Source organism: Triturus cristatus, chromosome 2_2 (assembly GCF_964204655.1).
Source record: "Triturus cristatus chromosome 2_2, aTriCri1.1, whole genome shotgun sequence".
Classification (NCBI taxonomy): domain Eukaryota; kingdom Metazoa; phylum Chordata; class Amphibia; order Caudata; family Salamandridae; genus Triturus; species Triturus cristatus.
In genome coordinates this window covers 1249714035-1249736195 of record NC_140582.1, presented here as the reverse complement: position 1 = coordinate 1249736195, position 22161 = coordinate 1249714035, and the positions used below count along the sequence as shown (strand labels likewise).

Below are 22161 nucleotides of genomic sequence, written 5' to 3'. Positions count from 1 at the left end.
CGTGCATAACGCTCCCACACTGTAGAGCCAGACAAAGGGATCTGATGGGCGGTACGGGTGGGTGATTAGAGGACTAGCTACACCCGGGCTTTTTCTTTTGGTTTCTTTAAGTGATAGACATTTATGCTGTGGACTAGTGGTATTTATCTCCAGCTGCAGTGCAACCAATGAAAGTATACACAACAACCTTCAAGTACATTCTGAAGCTATATTTTAGCGAAATAACTAACTTAAAGTAGGAAGCAGTAATTGCAATAAAGAATTCTATTTATTTGTGGGCTTCTGTTACTGCAACTATTATTCCTTCTGATGGCATGAGTTAACCCCAAGATTGGGTATAATCACTTAATGCAAAATGAACATCTGATAGGCCAACATTCAAGAGCTCAAAGTTATTGGACAGGTACTGTGATATGACTCTCCATTTTTACAAGTAAAATCTACAGTTCCTTCATTTTATCAAATAAAGTGATTTGCAATTAGTTGTACCATTATATTAAATCCTTTCACTCTACCACAATGAAACCAAATAAATACGAGTCCGAGTGTCGTTTTATATAAAAACACTTCCTCAAACGAAGGGGCTTGCTTGAACGCCACTTAGATGCATGTTTCCGACGTTGGGATTCTGTGATTCACTTCTGTCACCCAAATAGTTAAACAAAAGAAAACAAATCTAAAATGATATAGTACATATCAAACTTAAAAAAAATATATATATATATTTTCTTTATTCATTTATAACCATACGGTGTTGCAAAACAGTTGTGATGTTGAATAGCTACATGGCTGATATGTCAATAATGCAAACTCTAATAAATAGAGGGAGGGGGTAGGAACACGGGGCATCATCACAGAAAAATCAGCAGCGTTTTCCATGTTGTCGAAGACACAGTATTCTGTATGGCAGACAATTAAGGTGCAGTTTACATGCACATACGAGCTCTACCCATTACCTGATGTGTTTCTAATGTAGGCTATCTATCTTGAGACCATTGGCTGTTCCTCTAATAAGGTGGGAGCGATTCCTATGCAAATGTTGACTAGTTTAGGGATGCGTCTGGCTGGACAGAGGTGTCTGTGTTTCTTACTGTCACCCAGTAAATGAAGGGAGCCCAGATATCTTTGGGTCTGGATGCTAGGGGCATTAATTCCCAGAAGACTGACAGCTGTTCCTGGCAGTACGTGATATCTTGAATCCAAGTGTCTATTGAGGGAGCTGTTTTTTGGGCCCAATGCATGGCAATTATGCGTTTGACCAGTAGGAGCATCATGGCAAGTATGCGTCGTGATGTAGATGGTACATTTTTAACATAGCTCAGTAAAGCCACTAATGGGGTGCGTTCCAAGTCAGTCTCCGGGATCTCGTGGAGTATCTCGTACATCCTGTCCCACTATTTGGCAATATTGAAACATAGCCATGCTAAGTGTAGGAATGTGGTCTGTGGTTGTTTACATCTCCAGCAATTAGCGTCTGGTCTTTGGCCCATTTTGAACATTTGTAGTGGGGTTCGATAGATGCGGTGGAGGAATTTAAAATACATTAATCTTAATTTGTAGTTTGGTGCTCAAGCTGGGTGCAGCAAAAGGTCCATTGCTCGTCTGCAAGGGGCGGGTCTAGGTCGGCACGCCAGATGACTTGAGCCCTGGCCATCGTCACCAGAGATGTTCGGTGAGTGATTTTATATAGTCGCGTGATGATTTTTTTGGGAGAGGGTTCTGTTAGCAAGTGTTCAAGGGCTGGCAGAACAGGAGGAGCAGTCGGTAAGGTGGCATGCAACTTACGGCAAGTTGCACGGATTTGATAGTTTAAGAGCAGGTTTGCTATAACGGGCGCGGGGTTCCCCTGGTGGGTTGATGAATGAGCTGTCTGGGTAGAGCGGTAAAGCTAAGTCGTCTTGCCCTCTCAATGTCCCCGCTATCGTGCAAGGGAGGAAGCTGAGGGTTATATGCAAGTGGAACTGAGTGGACATAGAATATCGAGAGATTAGCTCGTCTGCTCAGTCCCTCCCATGCCCATCTCAGACGTTCCACTGTGTTTACTTCTCCTCTGGGACATTTGTACGTGTGGTATATGGTGACCTCTAGTGGGGTGGGTGCAGCCCTGTCTTTTTCCACTGCGATGTGAGGTTGAAATGGAGTCTGGTGTAACCAATGATTTAGAAACTGGGCTTGTGCACAGTAGGCATACAGTGTAAGGTTTGGTGCACCCAAACCGCCTTGTTTGAGTGGTAGTGTTAGTCGTTCCCACAATATACGTGGTTGTTTGCCCGCCCGTGCCAATGAAACCCTCAGGGAGCGAAGCAGTTTGAAGAATGTGAAAGTGACCAACAAGGGTAGGTTTACAAATACAAGAATTTAGGCAGGACTACCGTTTTCGCTATGGCGATCCTGCCGGTTAGGCACCGGGGCAGCCTGGACCAAACCGATATCTTCCCCTCAAGCCAGTCCACTGGGCGGCTGTAGTTCATGCTCCAGAGTGTGTCTCGACTTAGCCAGACTCCCAGATATTTCATCGGGTTCCGAGGTATTTGATTGGGTCTGTTGCCCAGGGTAGGGAATGGTCAAGTGTAAAGAGGGGGGTGGCGTCGGTGAGGGGGGGGAGGGGGGAGTAAAACCAATATGGACCAGTTAATGTTTATGCCAGACAGTCCCCTAAACTGGGTGATCTCGCAACACATGGTTCAGATTCTCCTCCGGCCTGTGTATGTGAACGGTGATATCGTCCACGTATAGTGAGACGATTAATCCTCTGGTTGTGAATCCTAGAACTCTATTTGTGTGATGTTGGCGTGGTCTAGCCGCCAGGGGCTCCATTGCTACCGTGAAAAGGAGGGGGGACAGGGGACATCCCTGACGCGTGCCACGGATACTTGGAATGGATCAGGAAGTAAGCTGTTTGTTTTCAGTCTTGCAGTGGGATTCGTGCAAAGTAACCGTATTAATTTGATGTATGTAGTGTTTAAGCCCATTCTGGCCTGGGAAGTGAATAAGTAGGGCCACTCTAGGGAGTCAGACTCCTTTGTGGCGTCAAGGAAGGCGGCAAGTGCCGGCTCTTGAGGGTCTAATTGATGTAGGGATGCAAAGAAGGTGCGTAAATTGTGTGCCGTGGAGCTGCCTGGAATGAACCTAGATTGATCAAGTCTGGCAATGAGTGGGAGAAGGGGCTGTAATCTATTAGCAAGTAACTCGCCAAGATTTTATTATCAATGTTATTGAGAGATAGCGGGCGATAGGAGTCTCGGATGTTCGCTGGTTTGCCCGGTTTTAGTAGTGTTATTATTGGTTGGGGTAAAGCTCAGTGTCCAGTGAATTTTGGTAGATTATGAGAAGGTGAGGGGGTAGCAGAGCTGTATATGTTTTGTAAAAGGATGCTGTCAGCCCGTCCAGTCCTGGGCTTTCTCCGCTGGTAAGTTGTGTATTACCTGAATGATGTCTTCAGTGGTTAAAGGTTCATCCAGGTAGGGGCGGTGGGCCTCACTCAGCCATAACAACTCGATTTGAGTCCAGGTATTCGAGCAGACCACCAGGCGAGTTGTCCGTTGTGGAGGTGTATAATGTAGCATAAAAGTCAGCATAAAAGTCTGCAAGGAGATCTAGAATAGTGCGCGGCAATTTTACCGGGCGGGAGTCTGTGTCCAGGAGTTCAGTAATGTGTGAAATAGAGTGCGGGTGTCTAAGTATTGTGGCCAAAGTTCTGCCAGGTCGATCTCCTTTACCATAGCATCTGGCTCTAGCAAATTTACCTAAAAAGGATCTCCCTTTGTGACTCCTCCCGTATTTAGTGATTTTCGTCCGGAGAGTGGCCAGGCATTAAGTACTGCCAGTGTGGTAATAAGCCTGTTCAGTGTTCTGGATTTTATGTTCTAGTTGTGTCGGGGTCTAACTAATCGACCTCAGCACCCCGGCTTTTTTTGCTTTGCATGCCCCTCTGATCACGGCCTTAAAAGGCATCCCAGAGTACAGAGAGGGAAGATACTGGACCCTCGTTAAGCAAGAAATACTGCACTGTCTTGTTACGGATCTCTTTCCTAAAAACCCTTTCTAGCAGCGCCTTTTGTGGTGGTCGCCAGCTAAAGACGCGGGGGCAGTCTGGGGGGTATTAATTATTTAAGGATGACTGGGGCATGGTCTGATAGTATCCGGGCATATGTCTTATGTCATTGATCCATGCCGCTGCATCCCTGGTCACCAACCAGAAGTCCAGTCTGGACCAGGCGTTGTGGTGCATCGATATGCAGTTGCCCTCTTTTATCCCTGGGTGCCAAGTTCTCCAAATATCTACCAGTCCCTGTTCCTGAGTGATGGATATCAATTTCTTATTTTTTTGTGGTGTAAGCTCCCTTCGGATCCCGAGCGGTAAAGTTTATCATCTAAAATGGCATTGAAGTCTCCTTCCCAGATTATCGTGTCATAACCTAGCAGTGTAACGTTCGACCAGACAGTGTCAAGGAAATCCCGGTCGTTGATGTTGGGCCCATCTGTTGCCGCTTGGATAATGCGAGTCATTCCCAGTGTTCTACCTGCAATGACCTATCTGCCTTCAGGGTCAATGATAGATTGAGATGTGGTCCAGCCAAGCTCACGGCGTATTAAAATGGCCATGCCTCTGGCATAATTGGAGTACGTGGATGAGGACATATCTTTCCCCCTCCCCCCCCCCCCCCACGCCCCCCTCTCGATTCCACCCCTCCAACGACTATTATGTAGATTAGGGCTAGATGTTTCTTGTACGAAACATATCAATTTTATGTCATATTTTCCTTTAATCGTTAAGCCCTCTGATGTTCCAGGTTAGGAGGGTGATCAATGTTATTTGGGTTTTTGTAGTGCGAACGGATCGTGAATTGGGGCAAGTTTGGTGTTACATGCTGTGTGAATATGCCTGGATGTTTAACCGTAAGAGTGTGTTGACATCTGCAATCTGTCTTTGATGCCTGGATGTGCCCCCCCCAACAAACCAACATAATTGTCCCTTTCCCCACACCGACTCACCCAACTATATTGTGATTTCTTCTCCTCCCGCCACCTCGCCAAACAACATTTAACTTTAATCTCTAGTGGATTTGGGAGTTTTCCCTTGCGGGCCTTGTAACTCCAGTATACTACCCTGCCTGGGAGGCGGGGTGGTCGATCAGTGAACGAGTAGTGACAATACTGAGCGTAGGGAGTTACATATCATTCGATATAGGTCTTGTGCTTATATCCTATTATGATAGTAACAGTGTAATACAACGGGGGTACCAAGGTTTCAGCAGGTGAACCTGTGAGATATTGATTAAATGCGGGGGATATCTTCAGTCGTTATCACTCAGTCCAGGTTCAGCTCTGGTGTGCGTTGGTGACTTATGGGGTTGTTTTTACCCTCCAACATGTTTTGCAAATTTAAGGGCCGATTTAGCATCTGTAAAGAAATTAGATTGTCCATCAACAGATACTTTCAATCAAGGCATAGGGGATCTTTGCCTGGCAGAGAATGTGCTTTGCCGGTATGAAATCTCGGGCTGCTTGTAACGGAGGTTTAAAGTCCGGATAGAAAGATATGATGTTGCCTTGATGAGTTATGACTCCGCGCTCCCTTGCAAGTTGCAGGATTGTGTCTCGGTCACGATAGTTTAGTAAGCGTGCTATGATGCGCCTCAGTGTGGTGTCAACTGGCGGTCTGGGGCCCAGAGTGGTGTGCTCACTCCACAGTAAATACAGGTGAAAGTTTCAGACCAAACAAGTCATGCAGCAGTGTCTCCACATGGTTCCATTTTGGAGATTGCTGTGGTTTCTGGGATGCCTGTAACTCTGAGGTTATTCCATCTTGAGCGAGCTTCCAAATCCTCATTTTTGGCTTTGATTAAGTTTAGAACCTTTTCCATTTGGTGGAGATGTTCCTTGGATTCCACCAGATAGTCGTGTGCATCAGATGCGCGGTGGTTGGGTTGATCTAGTCGAGTTTCATGAGTGTCCACCTGTTTTTTCTAATGATCCATTCTGGAGGTCAGGGTGTCTAGTTTGGAGTCGATGTTTTTAAGGCTTGTTCTGACCTCCAGCAGTATAGCGTGGAGGTCGTTCTCCTGACTTCCCCCACTCTCTCTGGAGCCAGAGTCAAGTTCTGGGTCAGTTCCTGTCTCCATCAGGCGAGTGACCCTTTTGTTTTCAAATGGCAGCTTAGAATGCTTGGGGTCATTTTTCCCCATTTTGCTGCATTGTCTGTGTTCAGGAGGGTTACTGGATACCCTTCGGCTTGAGTGGCAGTGGAATTCAAACCACCTACATTGTTTTTCTGTGACCGCTGGGTCCTTTAGTACTGATGAGTTGTCATGCAAGGGGCTAAATATACTGGGATCGATTTTCCCTGCTGATTTGTGGTCCCCAATCTGCAGTTGAGAGATCTGGCAGCTATACTAGGGTCGACACTTTGGTGCAAGGAGAGGACAGATTCCGGATCTTTATCTGCCGGGTTGGTGCTGTGCTTTGTCCGCAGCAGCCTCCGCACCGAGCCCCAGCACATGGCTTACAGCTGGTCCCCGGGAGCGGTCTCGGGCCTCAGCAAGCTCAGCTGAACTGCTGCTCACGTGTCAGCCCGGTCCTGCCGAGGCCCGTAATCCGGGACAACGGCACTCAGCCCACAGCGTCACAAACCCAGCCAGGCTGCCCGGCAGCACACCTTCGAGCCCCCAGGACAGCCCCCGACCAAAGCCGCCTCTAATAGGGCTCGCGGCCTAACGGCAGTCCTGCTGGCCCATCCACAGTTCCAACACCTCCCGCCCCACTTTACCGGCCCGACACTGACATGGTACTCACAGTTTCGCCAAAAGTGGGTAGGAATGCACTGCTTGCATTCAACAGCGCCATTACCACATAACGTCTTGGTAGTTGTAATTCAGCTTTTCACACAAAGTTCATATTTTTCAGCTAATGCGTCGTTCGAAATCGTATCTCTAGCCACCAGTGTATCATTCCATTTCTCTCTTGTCACGCATGTAGGGAAATGGGGATCTGTTGCAGTACCCCACCACTTTTTGCCTGGTATCTGATGCAACTTAGACTGTGTTCTGGGTCCCTGCTAACCAGGTCCCAGTACCTGTGTTCTTTTTTCTTAAGTGTACCATTGTTTCCACAATTGGCACACCTCTGACCACATACAAGTACCTTGTAGAAAGTACCCCTGGCAGGTACCAAGGGCCTTGTAACCAGAGAGGGTCTCTTAGGGCTGCAGCATGTGTTGTGCCACCTCAAAGACCCCTCACCTAATACATATACCCTGCCATTGCAGACAGTGTGGTTTGGTGCAGCTAAAACTGAAGAGTCGACATGGCACACATCCCTGTGTGCCATGCCTACAAAACCCTGTCTGTGGCATAGGTAAGCCACCCCTCTTGTAGGCCTTAGAGCCTTAAAGCAGGGTGCACTGTACCACAGGTGAGAGTATAGCTGCATGAGCAATATGCCCCTTCTGTGTCTGTGTCCTTTCTCAGACATTGTAAGTGCAGTGAAGCCATATTGAGTAAATGGGATGGGAGTTTGTCATTACAAACTCCACAGCTCCATGATACTGAATGCTCCAAACTTGGTATCTAACTTCTCAGCACAATAAACCCACACTGATGCCAGTGTTGGATTTATTACAACATGCACTTAGAGGGCATCTTAGAGATGCCCTCTGAAAAACAACCAGCTCCCTTGTGTGTAGCTGACTAGTCTGCACCAACCTGTCACGCACAGACATGTTTATGACCCCCTGAGGTGGGAGCCTGGTGCTCTCGTGGGTCGGAAACAAAGCCTGCTGTGGGTGTAGGTACTTCACACCTACCCCAAGGAGGAACAGCATTCAAGGGCAGCGAGGATCAAAGGCTTCCTGCCCTTTGTTATGCTAGCCAGGGCCTCTCCAGGCAGTGGGGATTCCCACCGCCCTGACTAAGCCCCACTTTTGGCTGCAGGGTTGGTGGGAAAATTAGCAGAAGTGGTGTGTCCCCTTTCAGTGTGTCCCCTTTCAGTCAGGACCACCCCCAAGGCGCCCTGAGCAGAAGTGACCCCCTCCTTTAAAAAGCCTCCAGATCGGGTGTGAGAATTCTAGCCAATAGCATTAGGGGTATGCCCGCTTTCCAAAGGGAGAGGGACATACAAAGAGTGAAGTCACCCTGAAGGCAAGTAGCCCATTGACTTCTTCCTGCCAGTACTTTTAGCACCCCTAAATTTATGGCAACCCCTGAACCTTGATTCTCAGATTCCTGCAACATACGAAGGACAAAGAAGATGCCATGGAGAAAAGCCTGAAAACCACTACTAACTTGGCCCCAGCCCTACCGGCCTGTCTCCAGCTTGAAGAACCTGCAAAGATGATGCCTGTCCTGTGGCCAGCGACTTCCAGAAACTTGAGGAAGACTGCCACTCTTCAACAAAGACAGATCTCCCAAGGACAGCTGCCCTGTCCAGAAGAAACCAACTGTATGGACTCCAGATCCGCGTCTCCTGCCCACTCTGCCCCCGATGCCCACTGTTCGAGTTGCTCACCTATTCAATGAAGTCGCCCGAGCAATCCGACCTAGACTCTATTGGAGGCTGACCTCTCCTGGACTCCATGAAGATGCCTGCAGCCTCTTCACGAAGGGTCCCCCTGAGCGCGGCCAGGTCCTGTAAAGAGAATCCAACACCAAAAGGTACCCCTGCATCCTGCTGACAGTGCCCAGGCATCCATTGACACCTCAACGTACCTGCCCAGTTGTTGGCCACCTTCTTCCAGCCTCCTGGTCCGAGTCTGCAGCCTTTTTCTGCGACCTAGATTCCCTATTCACTTGCATTGGGCGCCCACCGCTGGTAGGTACCCTGCACCTAGCAAACACTGTGCCGCTGGTGATGTACGTTTGGTGCTTATTTTAAACCCCAGGGCCTGTGCCCTGAAACTGTGGGAAATTACCTGCAACCAGAACTTCTGGGGGGTGCCTCTAGTCTCCATTGACTAACATTAGGCCCAGTGACCCCATGCGCATGGCTAGTCCTGGCGCTGCTCATGGTGCAATACCTACCGTGATCTGACCCTTGCCCAGTGTGTTCTAAACCCATGAAGACTGACTGTGTAAGTCGAGTACTCACTGTTTTCCTGCCATAGGTTTCCATTTCTGCCTATTGAACTAAATGTCTATTAGATTTGCTAAGGTTGCTACTGTTTGATTGACATTACCAACTTGTTTTTTAATACTCCTGTAAAGTATTTCTATGCCTTTACAACACAAAACCTACTGTAGTTGAAATGTACTGCTATTCTTAAAAACGGTTACCTCCCTGCAACTGAGTTCTTCTTGGTTCTAGAATAAAATAACAAAGTAATAACTTTTTTATGCAAAACAATTGCTGTTGGATTTAGTCTTTTGTCGTAAATAAAATATTACGCTCTATGTATTTCAGAATATCAATAAGATCATGCATAAAGCAAGAGGCTGAGTCTGTGGTATCGGGTTCAAAAAGGGATTTATTCCAATAACTCGAGTCAAAGGGAGAATATTACCATCACCACAAGGGATCTGGAAAGGACTCAAAAGTATTCTCAAACCATTATTCACAGAGTACAGTATATATACATCGGAAACGAAAAGAGCAAAAGAGAGTGAGATAAGAGCATGTGGGCGTGTAAGTAGGTGTGAAGGTGGGCGTCCATGTGGGCGTCCACTTGATGATAATGGGTAATTTGTCATAGGTGGGTGGATACCTGGAGGGGGTTGCGTGATCTGCTGGAATTGTACTGGAACTTTGCCTTACTTGTGCTCAACTCGAGCATGACGTGTAACTGACGTGGGGAAGGGTTGCTATGCGACCGGAAAGTCTGGAAGTGAGGCCATCAGTGAGTGAGGCCTTCAGTGTCAGGACGACCAGCACATCTTGTTGTATCTGATATCTGATGTCTGGAGCAGGGACTGATTTGTGACATAGGTTGCTCATCACCAAGAGCCGATGTGGCATCTATTTCTTCATTTACTTCATTTACTGCAGAGGCCTTACATGGGGGCTATGGGCTTTTCACTGACGTGAGCTTTGCAATCTCACAAACCGAGACAGAAAGGCTGTGCTTTCTCCTGTGCTGATGGGCTATGTTGATCCCTCCTTCTCCAGGCAGGAATGCGGCTCTGTAGGAGTAAGCAGATAACCGTGCTCAATACTGTCTCGGCACCTTGTGACAGGGCCCCTTTGGCTGAGGCCCAAGTGTGTAAGGCCAAGGATACGCAGCTGCAGCTTTCCGAACTTCTGAGGCCTGAAACCTCTGTTCGGGTCTAGCTGAGCCACAAACACGGGTTTTTATGTGGTGCAGGAAAACGTGATGCAAAACGTGTAGGCCTCAATACAGATTTGTCGTTTCTCTCATGGGGGACTGAATGATGGCAGGCCACGTTATAGCATACGTCTCATGATAGGAAAGGCCATGGAGGGGAAATGCATAGGTTACATGCATGTGCACATAAGCGTTGGGGGGGGGGGCACATGGGGACATATAGGCCTCATAGATTTTTATTTTCCTCACTTTGAGTGTGTGTAATCCTTTCTTGCCTGAGTGTGTACAACAAATGCTTAACACAGCTGCCTGATAAGCCTGACTGCTCATCCACAGTACCACGAAAGAGTAAGGCATTATCTACTGTAACCTCAGGTAAGCCGCTGGGGATACTCTGGACACTGTGCTCACTGTACCTTACTTTGGAATAGTATATACAGAGCCAGCTTTCTGCAACTTAGAAATATAACATCCAGAAGTGTCAAATTCTTCACCTGCTGCAGAATATTCTAGGACAACAGTCCTTTTCTACATTCGCCCGATAAGCAAATACCACATCAACCTCGGGTAACTAAAACATTATTATTATTCAAGACCTTAACCCATACTGTAAAAATAACAAAACCAAACTACAGGGGCGAGAGTTGTGGCGCAGAGGCGAGGGTGGCTGACTCTGGAGGATGAGGCTAACGGTTCGATCCCCTGCGCTGGCGGAAGCTCAGCATCATGTGACTCTGGGCAAAGGCTCACTTAATCTACCAGACGGCCCCCAGCGCCTCAATCCTAAAGGGTGATTTGTTTGCACTTTACAAATTATTATTATTATACAGAACTCAAAATATTTTTCTCCAACAGGTTTTTAACTGTTCCCTTTCTCCACAGCATACATCAAATAACAAATACATCTTTTTTTTGCAGAAAAAACACAAATTAGCATTATGCAAAACTTTAAAACGCTTATACTGAAACAATTTTTCTTTTTCCCACAGATTTACCAACAATGGCGTCACCACGACAAGCAAATTATGTTCAATCCCGTAAAGGGAACAAGCTTCTCAAATATGATGGCTATCTCTACTGTAAGGATAGAATGACTGAACCCAGGCGTCATTGGAGGTGCGTGCAATATTTTTCTTCCCATTGCACTGGCAGAGCGGTTACACTGGAAGATACCGTTGTTAGGACAACAGAGCATAACCACTCTGCTTCTGCAATGGAAATAGAAGTAAGAGAAAATGTTCAACAAATTAAGCTTCTTGCTCACACCTCTGATGAACCCTGTGGTGCAATATTAAGAGAGGTTGCACAAAATATCCCCATACATGTTGCCGGTAGCATGCCCTCTGTCCTCAACCTTAGGAGGATGGTTCAGAGGCAAAAACTGGCCAACAATCCCCACTGTGTAACCCCCCGAACCTATGAAGACATTAACATCCCCCCTCACCTGACTGTAACTTGCTCCAATGAACCTTTTCTCCTACATGACAATAAAAACCCTCAAAAAAGAATTTTTATTTTTAGCACCACCCATAACCTAGTAACCCTGGAGAATAGTCCAATTTGGATGATGGATGGAAGTTTTAAATCAGCACCCCCTCCATTCACCCAAATGTATACTATTCATGCCATCAAGAATAACACAACTATTCCTCTGGTGTATGCTTTACTTCCTGACAAAAATTCCTCAACATACACTGAATTTTTAACAGTGATCAAAACCAAAATATTAAATAAAAGTCCTGCAAAAGTAATTATAGATTTTGAATTGACAATGATTAACACAGTCACTAAATTATACCCTGATACCCAAATTCAAGGATGTTTTTTCCACTTTTCTCATGCCTTTTGGCAAAAAGTCCAAAAATCTTCCTTGGTTGAGGACTATTTGTCAAGCAGCAAACTACAATTTGAATTAAGAAAATTAACTGCATTATGTTTCGTTCCACCTGGCAGTGTAGATGATTTCTACACTTCAATTACAGAATCAGATTTTTTTACCCAAAATGAAGAGAAATTGGCTCAATTACTAAATTACTTTGAAGATACGTGGATTGGCCGTCTATGCAGGTCTGGTCACAGGAGGAAGCCGAGGTTTCCCATTGAATGGTGGAACTGCTACGCGACTTGCTTAGAAGGTGGTGTGAAAACGAACAATTCCATTGAGGGATGGCACAATTCCTTCAATAAATTAATAGGTAAACATCATCCAAATCTCTATAATTTTCTGGAAATTTTGAAGAAGGAACAACGTTGTCAGGAAATGAGGCTTGAGCAATCGCTGTCCGGTAGCCTAAATCCACGTGTGTCTAAAAAAAGTAACGAAATGGCTGAAAGACTATTGGATAAAATTCAACAATTTTCATTGATGGTGGCTTCAGACTACCTTGACAGTATCGCTTACATATTACATTTCTAACACTTAACTAACCACATTACTTGCCAGATTTTAAACAACAAACCTATTGGTTTGGAACTTTTTCAATTTCCTTTTCTTCTAAATTAAAGGAATGTTGGGGTTCCTATCTGAAGTAGTCTTCTTTTTCAACTCGTGGTGAATTTTTAAATCCATTTGTCACCATGAGTATCCATCTGTGTTAAATCTCATTTCAGTAAAAAAAATACACATTGGTTCCATATGAACGGCTCCACCCCCCAAAAAAGCACTTTAAAAAAAATTCCTCCATCCTAAAACATTATTCATAATCTAAAAAAGAAATCCAAACGGGAGATTCTGCAGTTTATTTTCTTTGCCAGTCGTCTTCTCATTTTTGGTTTCTCCTTCGTTGTCAAACTGGGATATTCCCTGAAAAAATGTGACTCCATTGGCTTATATCCCAAAAAATAAATCCTGGAATTTAAAGTGAAGCCGTCTTGTCAAAATAAGCCCTTAAAAAAAAAAAAGGGGCAATTAAATTAGCCTTAATCCAGAACAGCCCATGGTCTTTATCCAGTGTTGCCATTAAAAGAAAAGGAAAGTAATCCTTTTAAAAACGCGTCGCCAAAAAAGTTGAAAATATCGCTTTCATTTGAGAGTGGTTTAAAATTATAGAATTTAATTTTTATTGTCTACACTTTAAACCTGTTTTTGAAAAAAATAGCAACTATCGCGACGAGGGCACTTGAACACAACCTGTATTGGAATGAATTTGTAGCTAAAACAACATATTCATTTTCAAAACTACAACATATCCTCTAACTACCTCTGCCCCTTTCTTTACATTAGAGATAGACACCTATATACTTAGATTATTAACTTAAATTGTGCTTACCTGGACGAAGATCTTTCTTGCTTTCGATCTTGACCGCGAAGATCCACCGACTGTCTAAACAGACGCATAAACTTGTAAAAATAGAAAAAGGACAGTTTCTTACATTGAAATCAATGGGAAAGGTTTAAAAAAAATATATGATCTGTTATGTAAAAAAATCTAAATGTATGTTTAATAAATTTTGTACATTGTGTTTTTCTAAAAATGTGTTTTTATTATTTTTAATAAAGTTTATTTGCAAATATTTTTTTTAAAAAATCAGTTCTTGCATTCTAAAAATAATTTTTTAGCGTTACACTATGTTCTAATGTAAAAATATTGTTTTTTAAACTCTTTACATTTTTTTTAACCCTTATTTTAATTGTATTAGTTTGTAAGAACTTTAATTAATTCCCGTGTATTAAAATTAATACCTGTGTATTATTTCACCCCCTCCCCTATATCCCGTCCCTAAAGGAGGGTGTTACTTTGTTAAAAAATAAATATTTAAGGTTAATTGCATAACTAAATTCAAATATGTTACTGCCATTATTAATAACCAGGTATTAAAATCAATACCTGAGTATTAATACACTTCTTTGGATCAAGAGGGGGGGAGAGAAGCTGGGATTCATTCGGCTTCCATCCAGTATATTTAAAATCAGTGAGGAATTAATCACATGTCCTGTGTGTTACCAGCGTCTGGGGTCTTGTGGTCTTAAAAACCCTCATTCACGAATTAACTGTCGGTGCGGTATATCTTGGTTCTCTGCCTGGTAGGTTATGTGAAAATCATAATCATTGGGTCTTTTATTTATGCTTTCCTCCACCTGGAGGATGACCAACTGGTTTCTTGCGATTTGAGTAAGCGAGGGTGTGATTGGAGTGTAGTTGAAATTACCTCCATCTGTTAATATGGATTTTATTTTCTTGAGGATAGGGCAAGACTAAAAGCAAAGAGCGGTGCAAAGTAGAAGGGTTACTATTCTATAGCACCTGGTGAAGGTCGTAGCTGGTCGACATGTTTCAGCCCCTTAGTGCCCAATCGGGTCGGCGGGCCTTCTTCAGGACCAAGCAGACACGCTACTGTGCAGTGTCGTGAAGGAGTGAGTAGTACACTAACCCTTCTTTAGGAATGAGCCCGTTTGCCCACTTGAGAGTTATAGAAGTCATTGGTATCTGTAACTAGGAAAAGGAAAAAGACCATTTAAACTAAACAGCCACTTACTGTCACTATGATCTAAATGTGGCAAATCGTGGTGCTTGTTTTTAAATTGCAATGCTTTTGAGCTATAAGGTCTCGGAGTGCTACTAAGAGAAGTATAACCAGACAAAACGCACTGTTACTGTGGGCAACGTGATAGTTATTCTTATCTGATAAAGCAAAATATGCGCCTAATGTGCAAGGTGGTGGTAGAAGTTGCAGCAGTTATGTTGTGCATGTTGGGACAAGTGGTGCACTATAAGGTCTCTAAGTGCTACTAAGAGAATGGAAGCTGAACAAACGTATGGTTTCTGCTGGCAGTTTTGTAATTGTGCATTATCTATTATGGCGAAATGTTCGTGCTTAGTGCGTGGTGCTGGTAAAAGTTACAACTGTAATCTTGCACGTGTTAAGGCTAATGAGTTAAGTAGGCGTATATAAAATCGCGATAGAAACCAGTACCTCAGTTAGTAGATGATAGTGCTCCATTGGGGGACGGGCGGCTGGAGACTGTTTGTGGGGAGCAAAGATAAGAGTAGTAGGCAGTTTAAGCGCGGGGTCGAAAACGTGCCACTGCCTAAAATGGAGGAATACCTTTGTGCAGTCCTGTCTGCGACTTGTGCTGACTCCGTCCGCTGTACCCCGGTGACGCAGGCAGGTAGAGAATGCTTTTCATAGGCAACAGATGATGACCGAATCGGTTGGCATACTTAAGACTGTGTATTTGACGTATATATATATATTATAGTAATGGTGAGCGCTGCTAAACCGAATTATTAATAGATTCCTATTAGAGCAGTCTAATGTTAGGTACACCTGTAGATAACGGGGGCCGGATAGCGGATGCTATTCGTAGACAATGTGTGATGACCAAATAGGTTGGTCTAGTTGAAAGATTATGGCGGTCATTACAATGGCGGACAGAAAAGCCCTCCGATCCCCGTGGTTGCGGAAAAAAATCCCCCGCATGTTCCGCGGCAAAACCTGCGGTCACATTACGATGCAATGATTGAAAAATCCGAACGCAGAGGTCGGATTCCACAAAAATCCGCCCGCAATGTCCGGAAAACCAGAAAATCCAACCACGGCGGATGGAAATGCTGCGGAAAGCACCGAAAATGCCGATCCACAAGCGGAATGACCGCAGGTGAAATTATGATAAGATGGCAGAGCATAAACATAAACAAAATAGGGAGTGGAGAGGTACCACTCATCCGAGTGGTGGAGGTGGATACTTCCTCCCGGTCAAATGTTCATAAACATATGGATCCACCCGTAGGTTGAGTATATTAGGAAAATTCCTCAAGAAGACGAAATGTATCCCACGGCCGTGGAGAATACAAATCAGTTGTTTAAATACCCCTCACACACCAAAAGGGCCCTTGGTGTCATGCTTCATCATAGGGGTCTTCCCGCCCCTCTACGGGACGGGGCGTGCTGCGACCTACGTCTACGCGGGAGCACTGTTATAAGTGAAACCACTATGTGTGATGCAAGGGTGTGAGAGGAAGGGTCAGGAGTGAGTGGAAAAGTGAATTAAAAAATACCTGGCTCTTCTGGTTGAATGAACTTTATTAAACCGTATGAGCTGGTATTAGTAAAATAGTGGGGGGAGGAGGAAAGTATGCCTCAATGAGCTAGACCTCCTGATGGTGCCGACATGTTTCGAAGCTTCCCCAAGCTTCTTCTTCAGGACCTTAAGGATCCCTTCCTAAGACTCACAGTGATGTATTTACAATGAAAAATTAACGTATTGTGTCCCAAATAAATAGAATAATGTGGGAAGAAAATAACTTCCAATGGTTAGTAATGCCTAAATAGGTCTTATATGGTCCATTTACTTGCTGTAAATGAGAAAATTACTTCATGAGCTCAGGACCTGGTGGGGGGAATGCCAACTCGGCTATGAATCCCTGGGAAATTGTCCCGCCAAAATAACCACCCCGGTCGGCTCCGTAGATGATGAAGATGGCAGAGCAAGCAGAACGATAAGTCTTTTCCGACCGCTGCGGTCGCACGAAAAGATGAATGGCAGAGCTGGCGGAACAATACTTGTGTTCAGACCGCTGAGGTCGCACGCAAAGGAGGAGAATGGTGGTCGAATGCAGCCATACCACAAGGCCACAAGGCCTCAGTGTGGCTGATTTCTTTGTTTTTTTCCGCTGACATCAAAAACATTTGACACACCCCAATGACACACCCCCATGACATCAAAAAAAGGATACAAATCCCAGGTCAACATATAGAACACACCTCCCATGAATACCCCATTTGGACTCGCCCACATAGCTGAGTATAAACCCAACCCCTTCCCCGACCAGCATCCTTTGCACAACTACAGCAGTGAATGGCCAAACACCACAGCAGAAAGGAGAGGCAAATCATCACACCATCTCAACTACCCACACAAACACTTCCAACACACACACCTCACACATCACCACCACCACCTTCCCACTTGCACTTGTCACCCATTTGCACATCACACACCATGTCACAGAAAAAAATGCCCAAATTCACAGACCATGAGTTGTCCGTGATGGTTGACTAGATAATCTGAATAGAACCACATTTGTTTGGAAGCATGGTCCAACAGTCACCACTAGTCAGAAAAATCAAATGTGGGAAAGGATAGTCAACAAAGTCAATGCAGTAGGGACCACCCTGCGCACACTGCGTAATCTCAAGAAGAGGCGGACCCTGCGCACACTGACCTCAAGAAGAGGTGGCCTGACCCAAAGACGAGGGTAAAATAACGTGTCAGCAGGAACCATGAGGCGGCTCAGAGGACTGGCGGTGGCCCTCCCATTCCACCACTAACAGTCACTGAAAGGGGGGGGGGGGGGGGGGGGAGAGAAGGTGCTTCCCATGCTGCATCCAGAGAGTCTCAAAGGAATAGCTGGGGGAGTGGAGGCTGGTAAGTACCAACAAATGTATCCCATCACTCTGCCATGTACTGTCTTTGACAACTATAAAGCTACCTGCCTAGACCTAAATGCACTTACGTACAACTCTTCCCAACACATGTCTCACATATCTACCATTTCCTTCCTCTGATTCACCTCAAAGGTAGCTAGCAATATTTCCTTGGATGTATATGTACAGGTAGCCAGCACTAAAACTCCCACCAGGCACCATTGTCCCACAGCTCTGCAGGAGGGAAGCGCCCTCCCCCCCCCCCCCCCCCCCACCCAAGAGCCATGTGTAACCTATTCCCCTCCTCTGCTCAACTTCACAGGGAGGCAGTCTTCTTAAAAGGGAGGGTGTATGTTTGTACAGGCAGCCAGCACTCCAACTCTCACCAGGCACCCTTGCCCCACAGCTGAGGAGGATGGAACACTCCCAAAACACAAGAGCCATGTGTAACCTGTTCCCTTTCTCTGCTCAACTTCACATGGAGAGGTCGCCTTCTTAACAGGGAAGGGTGTGTGTACAGGCAGCCAGAACTTAAACTCCCACCAGGCACCCTTGTCCCACAACTGAGCAGAATGGAACACTCCCCCACCTAAGAGCCATGTGTAACCTATTCTCTTCCTCTGCTCAACTTCACAGGGAGAGATCCTTCTTAATAGGGAGAGGGGGGTGTGCAGGCAGCGCTACAACTCCCACCAGGCACCCTTGTCCCACAGCTAAGCAGGATGGAACACCCTCCACCCAAGAGCCATGTGGCAGCCATTTCATTGCTCTCCTCAACCTTGCAGGTAGGTAGCCTTCTTATGCTCTCTTGCATCACCCCCGAGAAGGATGGAACACTCCCCCCACCTAGAACCATGTGGCAGGAATTTCATTGCTCTCCTCAACCTTACAGGTAGGTAGCCATCTCAACAGGGAGGGGGGTTTGTGGATGGGCAGCCAGCACTGCAACTCCCATCAGGCACCCTTGTCCCACAACTGAGCAGGATGGAACACTCCCTCCCTCCCCCCCCCCCCCCCCCACCCAGAACCATGTGGCAGCCATTTCCCTCTACTGTGCTACCTAACGGGTAGATAGACAGTACATGCACCTTGTCATGCTTCTCACAATGCATGGAGCCATATGACCACCACATCCCTCACACGTCGGCCAACTCTGTATAGATGCAAATGTTACATCCAGTGTGCAGACCGCTAAGCGCATGTAACTGTCACAGAAATTACAATCATGGTTCACAAAGCATGAAGGCTCATATGAACACAACATATGCACAGTCAATCTGTCAAACAAACAATACCACATTATTTGAAAGAACATATAAATAATTAAATTGTTAAGTTTTGGCATAGCTGAAACCGATTCTCTGAAAAGTCAACTAAATCCACATATAAACCAAAGTTGATGTGCACCAAGTTGGTAGATGATGACGTCCTTGTAAACACACTATCTGTACATGTCACATGGTTGTTATTTATATGTCCCACTAATGGCAAATAATGTATGTACCTCAACATCCTGTCATGATGCTGATAATCGTTTACCAATGCAAAGTGATTGCAATGTAAATTGTTTGGCGTATCGAATGTAACATCCAAAAGTGTGACACCAAGGTTGTGGAGTGCACTTAACTGACCATGTAACCTCTGTTCAACAGGAAATCACCAAGCAACAGCTGGTGAAAACATCACCAACCAGCAGAGCCAGTCTCTGCCCCCAGAACGTGAACTCTCTGCTAATTCTCTACGTTTCTTGGATGAGGAGCAACAACCTGGCCCCTCAGGACTGCCAGGGCACACTCCATCTCAGGGCTTCATTGTCCCAACCACCACCACCACCATAACTATCAATACATCAGCGACAACCACTACGCTGACCCCTGCTACGACGACCTGTGCTGCAGCCACCTCCACCATCACCACTGCTGCCTGCAACACTGTCCCTGGCTCAGTGGTTACCAACACCACCACACAAGCTGAGGATGCCGGAGATAGTTTGCGGGTGTGTCAACAGCCAATGCCACAGGTCCCTGTCAGCAGGGCAGGTGGGAGGGCAACTGGGGGACAATCACATGAGGACACTGAGACCGAAGCCCTGGCCACCGTTGAAAGAGTCCTTGCTGCATATCAACAGAACCAGGGACAGATGGGCCAGGTTGTAGAAGAACTGCGTGAGCTCCGCCTGCTGCAGAGGTCCATGGGCACACGAATGGGCCAACTTGTGGATCTCATGGGCCAGCTTGTGGGTGTTCTGAGGGACGTACATGCTGCCCAAATGTTGGCTCAACCCCCCTCCAGTGGCCAGCCTGCTGAAACACCCACCACCTCAGCTGTGGCCACAGAGATGGGTGAGTTGCAAGACAATGACTCCTCAGACACCTCTGAGCCTGCAGCAGAGCCCCCCCCTGCCAAACGCAGGAGGGGCCGTCCGAGAAACACCACGGGAGGATCACGCGGCAAAGCTCCAACCAAAGCCAAGTCGCTGAGCCAGCCATGATGTCACCAGTGTTGCACTGAAAATTGACTTTGTTTTTCTTTTTTAACAGTTATTTTTATTAAACATAACAAATCGACAATTCAGTTTACATTTGAGAGGAATTAAGTCAAAATCACCTTAATAATTAGTTTTATTATTTGCAGACTGGTAGTTCATGTTTGGATACACCATTTATGGTGAGGGTGGATCATCAATAAGGAGGACCTTTGGGGGGTTACAGATATTTCCTCGGTAGGCCTTCCAATTATTCCAAATGAAGACCACTTTTTGGGGCATCACTGTTTTTTCCCCGAACGTTCACCAGTCCATGTCTGTCTTCCACGCCTCTATTCTGGGTGATTGTGCGGCCCCCCACAATTGTGCAATGTTTTGCTTCGCTACCATTAGGCCTAGGGTGACCCATATCTTTTCTTTGCTGTTCAGACCCGTAGGCTTCCATATATTCAGAAGGCACCTTTTAGCTTCAGGGTGAATAGCAAGTGTAAGTGCTTCACTCAGGATATAATATATTTTGCGACAGTACTGTTGAATGCATTCCCATTCCCATAAGATCTGCATGAAAGTGCCCTCTCGGCTGCGTTGCCCTCTACACTCTCTGGTCTCAGTCTTACCCATTCGGACGACACAAGGCCCTGTAATGTATATGCTGTGCAGTATTTTGAGTTGGACGAGTCGCAATCTGGCAGAGATTGCTGCTTCCCTTGGGGAGGCTACCGCCTCCTGCCACTCCTCGTCATCTAGTTCTAGGCCGGCTCTCTCCCATTTTTCTCTTGTTTGCTGGAGGGGGTCAAGGGTATTATTGATAATTTCTTTATAGGTCACGGATATAGTTTTCTTTGGTAGGTAGCTGTCCAGCAGCATGTCCTCGAGGGGCGAGGATTCTGGGGGGGAGGAACCTCTTTGCAGGTATCTAAAGTACTCTGAGTTGGCTAGCTTGTATTCTTGTTACATTGAGGCAAACGTTATCATATCGCCTTTCACCCATAGGTCCCCTATTTTTTGAGATCCCAATTAGATCCCATTTGTCGAACCCTATCGAGGTCCTGCGGTTGCCCAGTGTTTTAGAATCCCACAGGGGAGTTGCCAAAATAAGTTTCCGCTCCCACCCTAGGCTTCTGTTCGCTGCGTGCCATATTTGGACTGAGTGCTTAGTCGGCCCTGGCAGTAGAACACGCTGGGGGTCTAGAGTATAATGCCCCGTTATATTTCCCTCTCTGCAATAGCCACCTATCCATGGCGTATCCCGGGTCATCAGCGCAACGGTAAGTGCCATGGTTAATGGCAGCTAGGTGGGCAGCCCAGTAATATTTTTTGAGATCTGGAAGACTAATCCCTCTGTCGTACAAATTTAGGGCAAGTTGAGTCAATGCTAATCGGGGTCTCCCATTCCACAGTAGGTCTCTCTGCAGGCCCTTTATCTCCTTGAAATATCGTGCAGGAACTAGATCCGTGGAGTTCTGTAGCCCGTAGAGGAAACTGGGTAGTGACATCATTTTGAAAAGCGCTGCACTGCCCAACAGCGAGAGTGGACGCGCTCTCCAGCTTATTATATCTTGCTTCAGTCTTTGTAAGGGTGGGAGCAGGTTGCATTCAAATCGAAGTTTGTGGTTTGATGTGATAAAAATACCTAGATATTTAAAGCCCACTGTAGTTATTTGTATAGGGCAGCCCCTGGGTGGGGGAGGCGGAGCTCCGCTGAGGACGTGTAAGAGGGACTTACTCCAATGTATTTAGTACCCAGAGTATCTGCCAAAGGTTGCAAAGATGTCTAGCACCCTCTCAAGTGATACTTTTGGGGTGGCCAAGAACAGGAGAATGTAGTCTGCATACAAGGAGAGACGAACCTCCCATGTTGCCGATCATCTCAGTCCTCGTATCATGGGATCCCTTTGAATCCATGCCGCCAGCGGTTCCAGGGCGAGGGCAAAGAGGAGGGGGGACAGTGGGCAGCCTTGGCGGGTTCCACGGCTGAGTGCAAACGTTAGTTTTTTTGTTATTAACTACTACTTGAGCCAGTGGTTCCAAGTAGAGGAGTCTGACCCATTGG

At 46.0% G+C, this 22161-nt stretch overlaps 1 protein-coding gene across 4 annotated transcripts in view; it reads left to right on the top strand.

The window, feature by feature from the left end:
- The window catches only part of LOC146863516 (uncharacterized), a 157300-nt gene that overhangs the window by 43975 nt on the left and 91164 nt on the right, over window positions 1-22161 (top strand). For 2 of the 4 annotated variants that reach the window (XM_085642949.1, XM_085642950.1), the window contains exon 3: window positions 11245-13766. The exons of 1 other annotated variant lie outside the window; for it this stretch is intronic. In XM_085642949.1, the coding sequence (XP_085499075.1) occupies window positions 11245-12671 (1427 nt within the window). In that variant the 3' untranslated portion in view covers window positions 12672-13766. Of the gene's footprint in view, window positions 1-11244; window positions 13767-19275; window positions 20191-22161 lie in introns of those variants that run through there. One more of the 4 variants, XM_085642952.1, reaches the window with a different exon arrangement.